Source organism: Pseudorasbora parva, chromosome 2 (assembly GCF_024679245.1).
Source record: "Pseudorasbora parva isolate DD20220531a chromosome 2, ASM2467924v1, whole genome shotgun sequence".
NCBI classification, from domain to species: domain Eukaryota; kingdom Metazoa; phylum Chordata; class Actinopteri; order Cypriniformes; family Gobionidae; genus Pseudorasbora; species Pseudorasbora parva.
The window spans coordinates 5,457,883-5,474,442 of record NC_090173.1 but is presented as its reverse complement, the minus strand read 5'-3'; the positions used below and the strand labels follow the sequence as shown (position 1 = coordinate 5,474,442).

Below are 16,560 nucleotides of genomic sequence, written 5' to 3'. Positions count from 1 at the left end.
CAGCAAGTAATTTTACCTGGCTTTGGCCACGACTCTTCCTGCGTAAGTCTAACGATACGTACTGTAATGTGCTGCTGGGTGTCCTGACGAGTTGTGAGAAAAATAGTATAAAACAATATATTTGTAATATGTTGATTGGGTCATATATGACAATCACCTGTTAGCTAGCTTGTGAACAAATTTTTTACTGCATGCAAAGTAAACCAAGCTTCTCTGAACATGGTGTCGTTTTCAAAAAACACATTTATTAATATAGCAAAAAACAACACTGTAACACTGTAATTTATTATTTTAAAAAAGTATTAACATACATTCAAACAAAACATTAACATTTAAATCTATAACCTTAAACATAAAATTTAAATAAGAAACAATTACACCCTCCCTGGGGCCAAGCGTAGGAAGTCTTTGATGAATTTTTCTGCCTCTGCTTCCGTCGGAGACAGCAGGACGGGATTCCTCATGGCTGAAGCTGCATGTAAAAAAAAAAAATAACTAGGTCAAATCAAAAATATCAAACGTGCATCGAGTTGGCGTCAAGCTCTTCCTGTGTGAGTGCGTACAACCATGTGCTGCTGATACTGCGTGGAGAAGACTGGCAAATTGTGAAGAAATATTTGCTCAAGGTATGTATAAATCAAATATATTTAATACTAATTAAAGTGTACTGTGATAGGTTAAAAAAATACGTTATGTTGATTGAGATGCTAGTTATATTGCGAGCAAGTTGTTTCGTGCATGTCTGTAGTTGCGCGCACAACGTTAGCCGCCTTTAACTGATCGTTTAAACTTTATTTCTATATATATGTATGTATGCATATATATGTGTGTGTGTGTTTGTATATATATATATATGTATATGTGTGTGTGTGTGTGTATATATATATATATACACATTATATATACTATATATTTGTATATATATATATATATATATGCATTTATATATATATATATATATATATATATATATATATATATATATATATATATATATATATATATATATATATATATATATATAAATATGTGTGTGTGTGTGTGTGTGTGTATGCACATTGCTGTTTGGTGTTACTACGTGTTTGATTATAGTTGACTCGTTATATGAACGTTAGCCAATTTGATTTAATGGCGGGAAATCACTTGACTAACGCTGTAATTTCCTGCTATTAAATCTATTCTATTCTACAACATTTGAACTTGCCTATTAAGAGTGAGCCGATGTTCGATTTCTTAATGCCTCGCTTGTCTCCTCTGCCGCACCAGTTCAGTTGGCGGGCGACATTCGTGGTGAAGACCTTGAAGCAGATTCTCCATACGGTCTTCTTCATTGTTGGCCCGCCACTGATGGATAATCTGTTCACCTTCAACAGGTACATTAAGTAATATTTTAGCATAAATGCACCTTTTCTGTACTGTACTAGACACTACCTGTCAAAAGTTTGGAATAATTCATATTTTTGTAATGTTTTTGAAAGTATGATGATGTTTACCAAGACTGCATTGATTTTCATCCATGTAGTAAAAGGTAATATTATATTATTTATATGAACTGTTCTCTTTGAGAAGTTTTTGAAAATAATTTCCTGCTTTTTAAGCTGAATTTTCAGAAATACATAATCTTTCAGAAATCATTCTAAATTGTAATAATATTTCACTCTTACTGTTTATCACTGTATTTCTGATCAAATAAATGCAGCCTTGGTGAGCAAACGAAACTTAAATACAAAATCGTAATTTTAGACTTTTGGCATGTAGTGTGTAAAACATATCACTATATTTCATTAGTAGTTGTAGAATCGAAAATTCCCATGATTCTTACCATTCTCTGCATAAACCCTCTGTCTAATAAACTTTGTTCCAGCCGGTCTAGATCTTCAGTAGACACAAGTGGAAAGATGCCATCCTCGTCATCATCCTGGATTTGGGGTAAAAAGCGCCTGTTTCCCACTAGAGACTGGACCAGTGAAGTCAGGTGGTTTATCTTCACGTCCATCTTCTGTAGTGTTTCCAGAATTGCCCTTTCTACAGCTGCAATACAGAAGGTCATTTAGCTTAGAGTTCAATATTTGTTGTAGTTGTTTTTATTGATGAATGACTTACATGTGCACTGACTCGAGACTGGATTTTCCAGACCCACACCAGAAGTACCTGTAAGTAAAAATTTACAGTCAGGTTTTCAATGTTAGACGTATTCTCACATGTGCCTCTGCCTTGGTGGAACATGTCTGGGTTACATTTCACCCTAAATAATGTGACACTTTCACTCTTTTCCAGATTTGCTTAAAAGAAACGCGCTCAAAATGGGGAACATGGGAAGCAAAAACTAAAGTAAGCTGCTGCTGATGGTTTTCATATGTAAAAGAATATAATTTGACTTTGTAGGTACTCTGCTGATAACATACTCTGCTCTCTTCCTTGGTGGTCACCCGAGGGTCTCAGGACAGAAAAGGTTTGCACTACCGATTGAACAGATAATGTCATTTTATATATATTAAGTATTTGATTGTTTTTAAATGTTGTGAATATTTGATTTTGTCATGACCATTTAATGCTCTTTTACCTTGTGTGTTAGGTGGATCAACACCCCAGCCGGCTCCATGACGGTGTGTCTGAGAGACGCCCACTGGAGCTGAGAATTAAGGTAAGATTTGCTTGTTACCAACACAAATGAACTCACTAAAGTGGAAACCGAAAAGCATAAAACAAATGTGTTCACTTCTTATAATACAAGTATGGTTAATGTATTCATTATTGCACTGACATTACCAACAATCTCCAGTCAGTGAATCAGTGTTCTTTTGAAGACATTAAGGACTTAATGTGGTGTTTTTCACACTGGCTGACACTGTAACAACCTGTTCAAGACCAATAAAGCACCCAATATAACTGAGAAACAGATGTGTCTGCATCTGTCAGACAGCGGTCAGAAACGATCTCTCGTGCAAATTGAGAAATGTGTTGTTTTTCCCTGCTGACTGCGATTTGAAGGCTAAAAATTACACAGCATTTGCATGGGTATCGGTCAAACCTGTCTGACCGATACCCGATCTGGCAAAAGAATACGGATGCTGAGTATCGGATTGGTGGGTCCCTAGTTATCTGTTGTTGTTGTTTTTTATTTTATTTTTATACTTACTCTGTGATCTTCCTTGGTAGTCACAATCCCCTGAGGGTCTCAGGACAGAAAAGGTGTGCTCTATGGATTGGAAAAGATCATGTAATATAAAATTAGATTTTTTTTGAAGTGCTATGAATAATGTTTATGGTTCCTGTTCTATTGTAATTAATGCTCTTTCACCTTGTGTGTTAGGTGAATCAATATCCCAGCTGGCTCTGTGATAGTCTGTCTGAGAGACGCCCACTGGAGCTGAGAAAGGTGGAGGAGGTAAGATTTGCTTGTTACCAACACAAATTAATGCATACAAATGTGTAGCTAATTGAAAGTTCAGAAAATAATAAAACCAAAGAAGAAAAAGGTACTTTTACCTTGTGTGTTAGGTGAATCAACACCCCAACCGTCTCCATGGTGGTGTGCCTGAGAGACGCCCACTGGAGCTGAGAAAGGTGGAGGAGGTAAGTTGCACTTGTAATTTATGTAAGGTTACTAGACTAGACATGCGAAACATTATTGGATAATTCTTATAACTGACATTTCTCTGGGCCAGTCGGAATCTTAGCTCACTTGCGGCAGAATCTTGAAGCACACAGCGTCAACTGACTGAGCATATTTATTGACTATAAAGTAGGCCTATCATATGAATAATGCAGTGCTAACGGACAGCTTTTGAAATGTTTATCTTCTGCTCTACAAAGCTGCATTTATTTAATCAAAAATACAGTTAAAACTGTAATGTTGTGAAATACCATTACACATGAAAACATCCCTTTTCTATGTGAATATAGTAAAGTGTAATTTATTCCTGATTAAAGCTGAATTTATCATCATTACTCCAGTCTTCAGTGTCTCATGATCCTTCACTAATCACTCTATGAGGATTTCATAATCAAGAAACATTTTTGATTATTATCAGTGTTAAACAGTTGTGCTGCTTTAAAATGTTGTGGAAACCATGATGCATTTTATTTTTCAGGATTCTTTGATGAGAGTTCAATGGGCAGCATTTATTAAATAAATTATTATCTTTTGTAATATTAAAAATATCACTTGTGATCAAATTAATGTAGCCTATGTCTGATCAACAAAAGTATTAATTTCTCTCTTTTAATTTTACCACAAAGGTATGAATGGTATGATGGTTTCCGCAAGATGAAGCCGCACCATGAGCAGCAAAACTGTTTTCGACACTGATAATAATCATAAATGTTCGTTGAACATCAAATCCCAATATGAGAAGGATTTGTGACACTGAAGACTAGAGAAATGATGATAAAACCAGCTTTGATCAAAGAAATAAATGACACTTTACTATACATTCACGTAGCGAACAGATGATGTACATCAGAATAATTTTTCACTAATATCCTAGATATAGATATATCTATATATAGATTACAACCTTTGCGTGGGAACTGGCGTATGTACGTTTCCAGACGCGTTTTGTGCGTATGCACGCTTTATAAATGAGACCTCTGGACCTGGGAAAGGGGTTGTTGGTCTTCATTTGAGCATTCCCACCAGACAGATACAACTTAAATTTACCTTGAAAGCTGGGCAGACTCTCACATCGGGTCTGCTGTTGGTCTTCCAAATTCCTTTGTTGCTGATTGACAAATGCTGTTGATAGTGGGGGTGAGGGGTCATTAGCTACAGTTGTGCAGCTGTATGTTTTAACGTTTAGATAGTTTAGCAGTTCTTAATCCTGTTTCTGCATGGGAAATCTTTTATTTCACTCAGGAACATTCATTCATGGATTCGCACAACGCAACTGCCTGCAGTCTTCACACACAGATGACACTTACTAGAGAAATGTAATGTGATCTACCTCTATAAATAATAACATTTAAATGTACATATCATGCACTTTAATGCTCTTTAAATGGAAAATATACACGCGATCTGGAATCATGGCGGATCCTGAGTCTGTGGGCGAATAGAACAAATGTCTGAAGTGACAAGAGATGGATACGAGATGTACAGAGCAGGGCGTTATGAGGAACAGGATTAAGAACCCCCTACATAGTTGTAGCTTTAAATAATCATTTGTAGATTTGGATATAAACATTAAATTTTTAAGATAAAAGAGGAACTTCAGACTTACAGTTGCTTAAAGAGTTTACAGCTCTGCTCTGCAAAACCTGAGGGCGCACAACAGGACCTGATAATAGGGAAAGATAGTTTTTTATGTGTGTGTGGAAGCAGAGCTCTAATTTGAGTGCTGTTTTTTTAAAGTACCAGTACTAATAAAATTTCATATCGTACCGATTTTAAAAGCAGAGTATTGTGATACTTTTCTAGTATATCATGCAAAATCGTAGCTTACTCAGCAAATGTACATCCATAACATTTGAATAATTTGGTTTTCTTTTATGCATTTCTTTCACCAGAATAAAAGTCAACATGTAATCTGTATTATTCATAGCAATTTTTTAATTTTACATTTACCTTTTTTTGGGGCACATTTTGGAATGGCTGGAGGTTTCGGTGCTGGTGGAACACTTTCTTTGTCTGCAGTTTTTCTTTTTTTAAGGGGTGGTGGTTCTGGGGCCTCATCATCTGTTGAATAGATGTGATCGGAGCATGTTTTCTTTCTAGGAAAACAAAGACACAATATAAAGTCAGTTAGACTGCCTCTGTGTTAAGCTGTCTTACAGAGGATCCTGGATTTCCACCCCTGCTAAGCCAGTGTTTTACAATTTCCATTTGCCTAAAGTGAATTGGAAGCAAAGGCCAGCATTTTTTTAATGCACAAAAAAGTATTCTTGACACTTCATTAAAATTGTGGTTAAATCACTGTAGTCATATTACACTATTTTAACAAAATCTTTACCCACTATTCAATTATATAAAAATTCAGTTGAACCATTTTAAATATAGTTGAAACAAGCTTAAGGATTACTTTGTCTTTTGTAAGGACTTACTTGGGAATCCTTTTTCCAGCAATTTCTGATTCTGAACTTATATCTGATGTGTAGCTGGCCTTCTTCCAGTTGCTGACTACATTGTGAAAAGATGCTGAAAAATGAAATACTGGTAAGGTTACAATTTTGTTTCTTAAAGCTATATGCAAGATCACGTTTTACTGTATAGATAAAGGATGTACAAAGATTTTGAAAAATGAAATATAGGTATAATTGGTGAGAACATATATAATTTACTCTTACCTGACTCGTGCAGGATTCTTGCCCTGTGTCGGGTCCACCCTTTCTCTGGCTGTGGCGGCTCCAGTGTTCTCACACTCTTTAACATCCTGTCACGGTCTTTGTATGGTGGCCACCAGGAGTAGCCACCTTCATACCAGGATTTGGCAACTGGGCCCGTTGTCCCCTCTCCCTCAAACTCCACTATTAGGTACATTGTTTTTCTTTTTTTTCTTTTTTAAATTACTGTATATAGCTGCAAGCCTGAAAACCATATTAATTATTAACTTGGATAAAAATTAACTATGTACAATTGCATAAACTATGGAACAGAAAGGGCTGAAATAATTAATCGGTGTGTAATAGAGGAATTGAAACAAAATGATGCCGATATGGTACAAGAAAAATTTTGTTTTCTATTTCCTCAAGCTTGCAGAATTTGACAGATGTGGAGAGGTCATCAACTAAATGAATGCCGAGTGTAGAGGATGATAGGGGATAATCAAAGAAGGATTCCTGCTGGTTGAAGGAACTATAAGCTACATAAATTTCGTCCCTGAATGAAATTATGTTTTGTAGCTTAGCAACTTTACTGCCGATGACAACGTGACTGTTCGCCTGGTCCAGTTTAAAGGTATAAAGACTTGTCCTTAATTCTTTATATTGGCTTGCCTCATGAAAGGATGCCGGTAGAGGACCAGTCGTATGCTGTTTTTTGAGCAGATGTGGCCTGGTTTTTGTTCTGGTTTTTTTGCAGCTTTGCATCTCTGAGAATCTTTTTATTATTTGACTCAAAGGGCAGGTTGGTTTCCTCAGAAGTCTTTTGAGTTTGTTTAGGTGATTTTCATATTTAAAAGCACTGAAATTATCTAGGATGCCATGTTTTTTTACATCATCTGCAAGATGTATAAGGGAGTGTGCATTGTACGATAGGAATTGTGGACCATACAGTTGACCGAAGTGAGTGACAAAGAGAACCAGTATGTCATTGGCATAATCACAGTAATCTTCAATCAAACTGTTGTTGGACAAAATGGAGATTCCCACAAAAAGCAGCAAAAAGTTTTTGTAAACCTCTGTGCTGAGGAGATCTTTCATCATGACAGGTCCGGTATATAGTAAAAACTGCCTGAACTCTGTTGCCTTCCACCTGTCAATTTCTCTCAGTGCTCTTGGTTTCCGTGCAAACTCCATGGGCACATTGCTCTGAGCATTCACTAACCTTTCTGTTAAGGTGTTAATTTGAAATCCTGACAGCCTACAAGTGAGAGGACCCATCTTCAGCCACAAGTGGAGAAGTCTTCTCATGATTCCTAGGCACACGAGGTGCATGTAATCCAGGGGGAAACCGGAGACCATGTCGAGGGACGTTTCTTCAAGGGGTGACATGCCATGATGGTGATCAGAATCTGTCTTGTTTCTAAAGCTCTCATTGTTTCTCAGAGGCATGTCATTTCTTGGAAATGTCATCCTGTTTTCCAGGTACACTCCATCCTGTGTGCATTTTTCGCATCCATGATAGCCTGTGTGACCTTTAACCTTTTTTAGGAATGCACGAGCAGGTGCGTCGCAAACCATTGACGAGAGCTGTAAAGATAACCTCACTCCTTCAAATTCAAACCCTTTTTCTAATTCATTTACTTCAGAGATGAAGTCTTCAAGGTATTCACTTAGTGAAGTAGGTTTACATGTGCCACAAAATAACCCTATCGTCACTGGCTCCTCTTGTCTGATGTTTTGCAGTGTTCCTAGAATGGGCCAGAACTGTGTTGCTGAACTTTTGAATAGAGGCAAACCGTCGATGTTGACCTGAAGCTCCAAGGTGTGAATTTTGCTCCATGGAGCAGTCAGCGGTACTTCAAGATGGGAAATATTGTTTGAAACTGGCGAAATCGGATTCTCTGTTTTTAGGGCACGCGATTGGCTGTTCGCTGGTGATGTCACAGCTCAATGTGCGCGCGCTCCAGTTGAAGCTGGAAACGGAGAGTGCGCTAGGTCTGTCGTCAGATTATCATCTACACGAAGGTAATCATGTTTAACAACCTTTTAACTGTGCATGTTAATTAATAGTAGGTCTTGCATAATGATCATTTATGTTAAGTGCTTGTGTAACTTAATCAAAAATTAGAATTAAAAAGTTTGGGCAACACGTGATTAACGTTAGCTGTTTGCCGCAGGTGTCACACTTACTTCAGAGTTAATCGCAAACTCAGTATTAGACTTGAGGTGTAATTAACGTTATGAACGTTTGAGAAACCGTAGAACTTGATCTAAACTAGGTTTGATGTATCTGGATTTGACAACTGTAACCTCTGAAACTCATAGCTGGCTCAGCTAGCTTCATGCAACGGACCTCTGGTCTAAACCAATCACAGCAGAGCAAGGCTTCAGATTTTCACGGCCCGGCCTATGACGTCAGTCACAGCTGTTTTGCGAGTAAAGGAAAACTTCCGTTATTTTGTTTTCTTGACGTTGTTTGTTCTTGTGATTTATTTAGTATTTATTGTGTGTCTGTGGGTGTATAACAACTCTTTTTTCTTATATAATTAAACTTCAATATATCAAAAGACTGAGTAATCCATACTTACCAATAACGACGTACCGATGATGTAACGTTACTACAAACAAACGTAAAACCGGACAATATTAATTAATGAAGTAATAGAACAACGATAGTAACAAAAAAATAAAACCTATAGCGAATTAACAGGAACGTAATATATACAGTAGGGCTATTTTTAGGTTATTACTGTTGGAAAATGGATCAAAAATGCGCAGTGTACAGTAGGCTGACGAAATCACAACGGTCATCTGATGCAAAATTACAACTGCCATCTGATATATATATAGACTTCGGTCACGTGACATACATTCAACACTATTTAATTATTTATTTATCTTTTAATTTGTTTTGAGCTAGATACAGGGAACCCAATTTGCTCATGATTAGAGTGTTAATTAATAATAATTAAAAAAAATGTACGTATGGAAAGCACTTTGATATATCATGTGAGGCTGGAGTTTAATATTTTTACTTGGGTACATTTTTAAAAGTTTTGAGCACCATGAAAAATGTAGGAGCACCACAATTAAAATGTGTGTGTTTGTGTGTATATCTATCTATCTATATATAATATAGATTAGATTCAGCCACCTTGGTTCAGACACCTTGGGTGCACCAGCTGTGGAAACCTGCCCTGGTGAGGATCCTCCACCACTGACTCTTACCACACTTAGACAAGGTCATGAATTAAGGATGCTGTTGTTAGTCAGTACATGGTTTTTGTTAGGGCTTTATTTAGCAATATTGTTACAAGGTTATGAGAACTGGAAGTTCCTAAATTTTATATATGGAAGCATTAAACCATGAGAGCCTGTAACCTTATACCTTTTTAAATTTGAAGCCATGGGAGGTCATGTATTAGTGAATTTTCTATTTGTTTTATTACTGGTTATTTACAGTGCACCTTATTCTGCTTACCTGTCTCATGCAGAATTCTGTCCTGTTTGGCTGTGGTCAACGTCCAGACTCTATTCAGCAACTGGTCTTTGCATGGAGGTCATCATATGCTACAGATATAGTTGTATTTTCTCCCACAAACTCCACTATCAGGTAAACATTTTTGTTACAACATTGACAATTCTATCCACGGATTAGGGATGGGCGATATGACTTATAAAGCCATATTGCAATATACATTGCAGCCTCTCGCAATATATATCATATATAAATTATAGAACCATTTCAGAACAGGTTACACAGACACTAAGGTAAACAAAAGTAAAAAAAAAATGTATTTAAGAAAGAAAGAAACGTTACATGTAGGTTTTTTTTTAGAACATTTATTGTGCAAAATTGAATTATGCTCTGATCGTTTAAAAGGGGGCCATGTCCACAACACTCTCTGCCAACCGAAATCCATTCAAAAAAGGCGCCTCTCGCTGCAAAAACGCGTTCTGTGTGATCGGAGCTACTGTGTGTTAAATATAAAACAAACAGTCATTCAGTCACGAAATGGACTGCACTTTCTGTTGTTAAATAGCCACTGCTATACTATGAACCTTTAAAACATTTACACATAAAGAATCCTGCAGTAACTTTACATTTCCCTTTACTTAGATTGCACATTGCATATGATTAGTGATATAAATTATAGGCTGTATTAATTCAATAAAATACTCTGTTTCGTGTTTTAGGCTTATGGTTGTGTTCTTTATTCTTTTAAATTATAAAAAACAAAAACACACAAAAAAGAAATATCGCTATATAGATATAAGTCCATCTGAAGTAGTCCAAAAATTAATTTGGTTAAATTTTGAATTTTCTAAATGGTTTTGAGGGGGTGCATCGATACCATTCTTCAGAACCGATTAATCTGATATTAAAAACTCTGAATATCTGTCGATACTGATCCGATACCAATGCAGTTTGGTTTAAAAACTCTATGGAGGATTTCTAAATCTTAGTGTGTTGAATTAAAAATCACTCTTTTGTGAGTTAAACACAATCAACTAAATGCAGACTTCATTACAAAGAAAAACAACAAATAAAAAATATAAAATCACTATGACAAAATTAGCCTACTACTATAGATGGTGAATAAATTAGATTAGTGAATAATTAAGCAGCAAAGGTTACAAAATGACGAGTGCACAATAATTGTATAAAATCTAAACATTTAGTGTGGGAAAACTAAAGGAAACCACATAAGTGAATAAGTGTAGCTGTAAATCTGGTAAAATGTTACACAAAACACATTCATGAAAAATAAGTACCGGTAAATATATTTATAGAAATAGGACCTATACTAAGAAATTACATTTATTTTAAATGTGTAGTGCATTTTTTTAACGAGACAGCAACATATAGATAGGGCAGAACAAGAAAGGCTATTAATAATCTTTCATAGCACAAAAGTATTATAATATAGAGCGGCACAATCCCATGCGCAGGATGATCCGCTTGAAGCAACACAGAGTCACATGCTCACAGCCTTAGATGCTCACAGCCATAGACGCTCACAGCGCGCCGCGCTCAGTCCGCATTGAGAAGTTCAAAACAAGATATATCGACGCTTAGTGTATCTATGCAGTATTTTATAAGCTGTTTATTTGAACAGTTTAACATTTCAGTTACTGTGTGTGAAGAACAATACAATAACTAGTCCAGTGTTGTGATCTAACAGACACCCGGTAGAAAGTAACACAGAATATTATGCGCACAGTATCGAATTTGGATCAGTCCGGTCTGTTCGATCCCCGATCCGGCAAATAATGGCGGATCGGAGCCGATACCTATCCTGAGTATCGGATTGGTGGATCCCGATACCAGACTAAAATACCTCGATAACGATACAAATCGATAACACGGTAAAAAAAAAAGATATAATGAATAATATGACAACAGAACTTATTATTCATTGTTTTATTTATTTTTACTAATTACTTATTGACTTATTCCTTATTTTACTTATTGACTTGGCCAGCATGTTCCTGCTCTGGTTTTGCCCATTTCCTTCTGTTATTGCTATAATAACTGCATGCCAGTGTGAAGATCCTCACAGAGATCATCATTATCAATCATCTTATCATTCACTAACCTTTCACTTCTCAACGGGGTGGGATGAACAAAATCTTATTTCATGATACGAGTAATTTAATATTTTTTAAGTGTAATTTTATAATTATATTTTTAATTGTATCTTTGTTTTAAAAATAAGCAAAAAAATGCAAATGACAAACAAGATAACAAAAGCAGTGCTTTATTTCTCATCTACATTAGGTCTATTTAACAGTAGCAAGTCAAGAAAGAACTTAAATAATCAAATATAAAACTGCTTAGGCCATCCTTAAAAATATTTTGGTTTGCAGTAACAGTAAATTTTTTTTTAAAAAGGGTCGGTAGGTAGGTCTATATTTTTATTTATTTAATTTTAATACAAAAAAAAAGTTTATTTTTGGTGATGGTGATTACGTAGGTATGAATTTAAACAAATTGGCATATCGTGACATCACTGACTGGGTCTTCAAGCCGTGCCTTCGGGCGTGTAGGCTAATTGCAGGCTATATAGACCACAAACAAATTGAAATATTTGTCAAAAACATGTTTATTGCATAAATTTCAGGTGCATTCTTTAAGAAAAGTGTCCAACCACCAGCTAGCTGTCATTGACTCAAAGCTGTCAACCCTCCCTTTTTTTCCGGGTTTCTCACGTATTTTAGCTCTTTTCCCGCTGTCTTCCCGTTTTAGTATTTTCCCGTGATATGTTTCTTATTTATATGCTCGATTGTGTTGACTCAGAACACGCAGCTATCTGTGTCTCTGGAGTGGCTTGCACTTCTTGCCAGACCAACGCATCTGGTGATATAGACTAGTGCATTTGAATATTAAAAAGCAAAAAGTTGTTTTTATGAATTCAATTAATTAAGTAGCTATAACCAGCTATTCAATCAAGAGCAGTGAGTCCTTATCTTTTGTTTGACAGACAGCAGTAAAGGCTACTGCCCCTTTAAGACCTAATACAGAGATATGAGATATTTTATACAGATATGAGATTTTGTTTAATATAAAGTGCATTATAAATAAAAATTTATTATATGCATCGTCTTTCTCAACTGTATAAAGTTCTCTTAAGGCATATAACTTACAGACTGTCTGATGAATACTCATCAAGATCGACATGTTGACATACTTTTTGTGTGAGTTTATCCGTTCAAACGCAAGACTTGAAAGATCTCAATATTTGCGCGCTGTGAGACGTGCGCGCGCTGCGCAAAGAGACAGATCTTCTCTCACTGCAGAGGGTTCTCATTCGCGTCTTCTGGCGAATATACTGAGTGATGATGGCGAAAATGACTGGTCATACGACAGCACTCGCATGCATTGAACACAGTTTACAAAGATAGACCGTTTTGCCCATGTTTTCTTTTATTATCGCTGTTGTAGTGCACGTGTATCCATCGACAGAACCATACATAAAGCATTATTTTTCAAGTTACAACCAGTGCCGCCGCTCCCACCACGCGCTGGGGTCGAGCAGAACACACGCTACCCATAGCAACGCGTTAGGACAACGACATTTCAGACTGACAGAGACAAGATAAATTGTTTGAAGAGTAAAAAAAGAAATTGGTCGGTCTTAAAGCCCATTTACAACAGGCAAGTCGGTCGGACTAAAAGGGAAAAAAAATAAAAAATTGAGTCGGCCCTTAATTGACAGGGTCGGTCGGGTTACGGCAAACAAGAATATTTTTAAGGATGGCCTTACTTAGTCTTTACTCTATAATTTAACTATACGCTGATTCTTAATATATTTCAGTTATTTAGCCAAGCATGTGGTGGTTTTTCTATTTTTCATTGGTGTTTGATTAACATTAATCATAGAATATTAGATCTGGCTTAAGACCTGCACGGATCTAATTACCTCAGCTGTATACGTCCACTAAAGACAGATCCGACTGTGTTTACCTCAATACTCGCCAGACCGTACATATTTACATATTTTTTACCATTCAAAACCAAATAATAATCTGCGAAAGTGAAACTGAATGGCGATCGCATGTTTGTTGTCTGAAAATGCACGCTTGTGTGTGTGTGTGTGTGTTTGCGTGCTTCAGGTCATAGTCCGGCTCGAGCACGTCCCGCGCCGCGCCACGCTTTTTCTTCTCATGCGTGCATATTTCTGTTGCTTTCTTTGTCATGCGCTACGCGTCTATATTTAACTCTTCTACTTCCAATGTTTAGTGAACGGCTGAATCAGAGCTCTCACAAACGTCCTGATACCTGCTGTCAAGTATACAACGCAAATTAAGAAATACAGCTCAGGCGCTGTCCTCCTTAAAGTACCGCTACTAATAATCATACCGTTTGTAATAGCAGGCTATCGCAATACTTTTCTAATACCGGTATATCGTGCAATACTAGATTACATTTACTGTATGTAGGCTAGGGCTGGGACAACGCGTCGACGCAAAATATGCGCGTCGATTCGTCAGACTCAAAATAAAGATGGTGGCGCCGGAGAGTATTAGCAACCATAGATGTACATAATAAAGTATATAATGTAATAAAGTATATTATTTATTATGTATATCTATGGTAGCAACACGAGTGGTTCCTCAGACTTGGAAGTTACTGCCTTTTGCCTTGGCATGACTCCATTTTTTTGCAGACAATACAAAGGCCTCTGCAGTAACTCAAAATAGGGTGTGTGTGTGTGTGTGGTATGTGTGTGTGTGTGTGTGTGTGTGTGCGCGTGCACTTTATGATTTTATTGAATACATTGTTCTTGTATAGTCTTACTTTGGAATTTTAAGAGCAATAAACATATATTGCAATGTTAAGGAATTAGTTTTTTTCATTCAGATAATTAAATCAACATGTATAAATTGCTATTAGGCAATTAATGGGGAGATAATCGGTAATCGAATCGTAACCGAATCGGACAGGAAATATTAATCGTTAGATTAATCGATGCACCGAAAAAATAATCGCTAGATTAATCGTTTAAAAAATAATCGTTTATCCCAGCCCTAATGTAGGCCTATTGGTATAAATTCCAGAGGTATAAATTGGTATACATTTCTTTACTGTATCTAAAGTTTTCCTCAAACTTAATTACACAAAATCAGCTTTGCGTTGGGTGCATTATGCTGTTGAATGGAAATATATATATTTTTTAATGCTCTAACATATTTTTCTTTTCTTCAGCAAACACCAGGATATGGTTCATCCTAAGATCAACAGATCTACCTCTGGCTCACCATCATCTCCACACCTGTGTCCCATCTGGCAGTCTAAACCAGCTGTCATGCACCTTGTCAAATGTTATATATTTTTGTTCTAATATTTTTGTTCTAATGGAGCTAATTAAAAATCTTTATTTTAGACTGGTATTGTGTAGAGGCTGTTGTATTGTGAAAAACGCCAGAACTATCCCCCAAGGCCTTGTGGAGCATTTGACTTTATTTGTGACCATGTCCACTGTTGTGCTTCAGTGCTTGCTATGAACAACATCAAGTGTCCTTTCAAAGTATTTAAATATTTTATTATTTAAAGTTTATTACTGGCTCAATGTTCTTCTCCTTCACTAGAAGTGTAGGCCCGGTTTCACAGAACAGGATCGGGCCCTTGATCCATTAGGATACTGAAGTAGCTTTACTGTGCCTTAATCATTTTCTTATTTGCTCTTAGAAAGAAAATATACTCAGACTATCAGCCTCATGATTTCCCCCTAAACATATATATTCATTGAACAAGTTTTTATAAAGTTATTAACTTTAATGCTGTGGACCAATATGAATCAACTGAGTATTTGTAGTGTTTTTCTCCAAAGGCTTCTTCCTGAACATCTACAAGGATTTTCTTTGCCAGTGTCATCTTTGACTTGCTCATTGGAGTTTGTAAACATAGTTATTTGGAAAAAGATGGGAAAAAATAGCTAGGAGTGTATTGAACATAGCTGTGAATCAGCCTTTATAGACCATGGTATAAACTGAACTGTTACTCCAATCACAAAGCTTGTAATATTACACTTAGTATTGTAAGCAGCAGTCAAGCATGGTAAGTTAAAGAGTAATTTATTATGCTCTGCAAAATATGACAAAAAATGTAAACCACACCTATAACTAATCAGGTGAAATAGCAGTTGGCATGAAAGGAGAGACACCTCAAATGTGGAATAAATATATATTAATATACATTCACACGTTTTCCCCCCTATTAGAGGTATCAAATAAGGCTGTTGTGAATGATGGGTTACAGAAAAGCGTTCCCATGCTTGTTAATTTATATAGCCTAAAGTATCCTTTGCTAATTATTTATAGCATTATTAAAAAGTCCATGTGCACAATGCTCATCCCGAGTGCCTTTTTGATGTATTCTATTATCTTACACAAAACGCAATTTAAGTGAAGGTGCCCTCGTAATCATTAATATAGTAAGACAAATGAAAGCAGTGGACGCAAAATAAAAAAAATATGGGCATGACGTTTTTACACGTATTTGGGGGGAAACGCAATTTCAACAGAATATGGTTTTAATTCAATGCTTGCACGAGTTAAATGTAAATATATTATGTCATGGAGTGTATGCATTGTGATATAAATTGGTATTTTCACTATATATATATATAAAAAAAATTTTTATTTTTATTACTGAGCTCCGCTTGCTTGCTCTGCTCCACCGGCGGTGACGCGCGCGGTGCGCAGCACTGGATTTCGAATGTTTAAGGTTAGTCGTATAGACGTCATTTAGAGGTAGGGAAGACGACTCATTTAAAAACGAAAAACAGTCGAACT

At 36.3% G+C, this 16,560-nt stretch overlaps 2 protein-coding genes and 2 long non-coding RNA genes across 7 annotated transcripts in view; 2 read left to right on the top strand and 2 right to left on the bottom strand.

Annotated features, from left to right (window-relative positions):
- Nucleotides 1-16,560, bottom strand: part of LOC137048193 (GTPase IMAP family member 5-like) — a 77,721-nt gene that overhangs the window by 15,651 nt on the left and 45,510 nt on the right. The window lies entirely within an intron of this gene.
- On the bottom strand, nucleotides 226-6,700 carry LOC137090756 (uncharacterized). Its single transcript, XM_067454708.1, has 13 exons — nucleotides 6,286-6,700; nucleotides 6,043-6,136; nucleotides 5,567-5,712; nucleotides 5,223-5,279; nucleotides 4,664-4,738; nucleotides 3,490-3,558; nucleotides 3,302-3,370; nucleotides 3,140-3,199; nucleotides 2,564-2,632; nucleotides 2,104-2,151; nucleotides 1,823-2,031; nucleotides 1,205-1,364; nucleotides 226-472 (listed from the first exon to the last, which is right to left on the bottom strand). Exons 1-13 carry the CDS (start codon nucleotides 6,476-6,478, stop codon nucleotides 375-377), a joined length of 1,347 nt encoding a protein of 448 aa, XP_067310809.1. The 5' UTR covers nucleotides 6,479-6,700; the 3' UTR covers nucleotides 226-374.
- On the top strand, nucleotides 481-2,324 carry LOC137090829 (uncharacterized). The gene is made up of 5 exons (XR_010907984.1): nucleotides 481-626; nucleotides 1,267-1,373; nucleotides 1,865-2,045; nucleotides 2,135-2,153; nucleotides 2,278-2,324. It is a non-coding gene; the product is annotated as an uncharacterized lncRNA (long non-coding RNA).
- On the top strand, nucleotides 2,407-14,991 carry LOC137090813 (uncharacterized). Of its 4 annotated transcripts, none has more exons than XR_010907983.1 (13): nucleotides 2,407-2,452; nucleotides 2,576-2,644; nucleotides 3,160-3,220; nucleotides 3,314-3,388; nucleotides 3,502-3,576; nucleotides 6,097-6,154; nucleotides 6,299-6,472; nucleotides 6,691-7,659; nucleotides 7,810-8,083; nucleotides 8,173-8,286; nucleotides 9,401-9,461; nucleotides 9,756-9,874; nucleotides 14,972-14,990. It is a non-coding gene; the product is annotated as an uncharacterized lncRNA (long non-coding RNA). The 4 variants fall into 4 exon arrangements; XR_010907981.1 differs by having other exon boundaries at nucleotides 6,691-7,923; nucleotides 8,005-8,083; XR_010907979.1 differs by having other exon boundaries at nucleotides 6,691-8,083.

Bases quoted from the DNA above. Each gene is read 5' to 3' on its own strand.
- LOC137090756 (XM_067454708.1), bottom strand. From the start codon at position 6,478: ATGTACCTAATAGTGGAGTTTGAGGGAGAGGGGACAACGGGCCCAGTT. The intron at 3,559-4,663 runs GTAAATTTAAGT...CACCTTTCTCAG, and splicing joins GAGTCTGCCCAGCTTTCAAG to CTCCAGTGGGCGTCTCTCAG. The intron at 2,633-3,139 runs GTAAGTATAAAA...CTTAATTCTCAG, and splicing joins CTACCAAGGAAGATCACAGA to CTCCAGTGGGCGTCTCTCAG.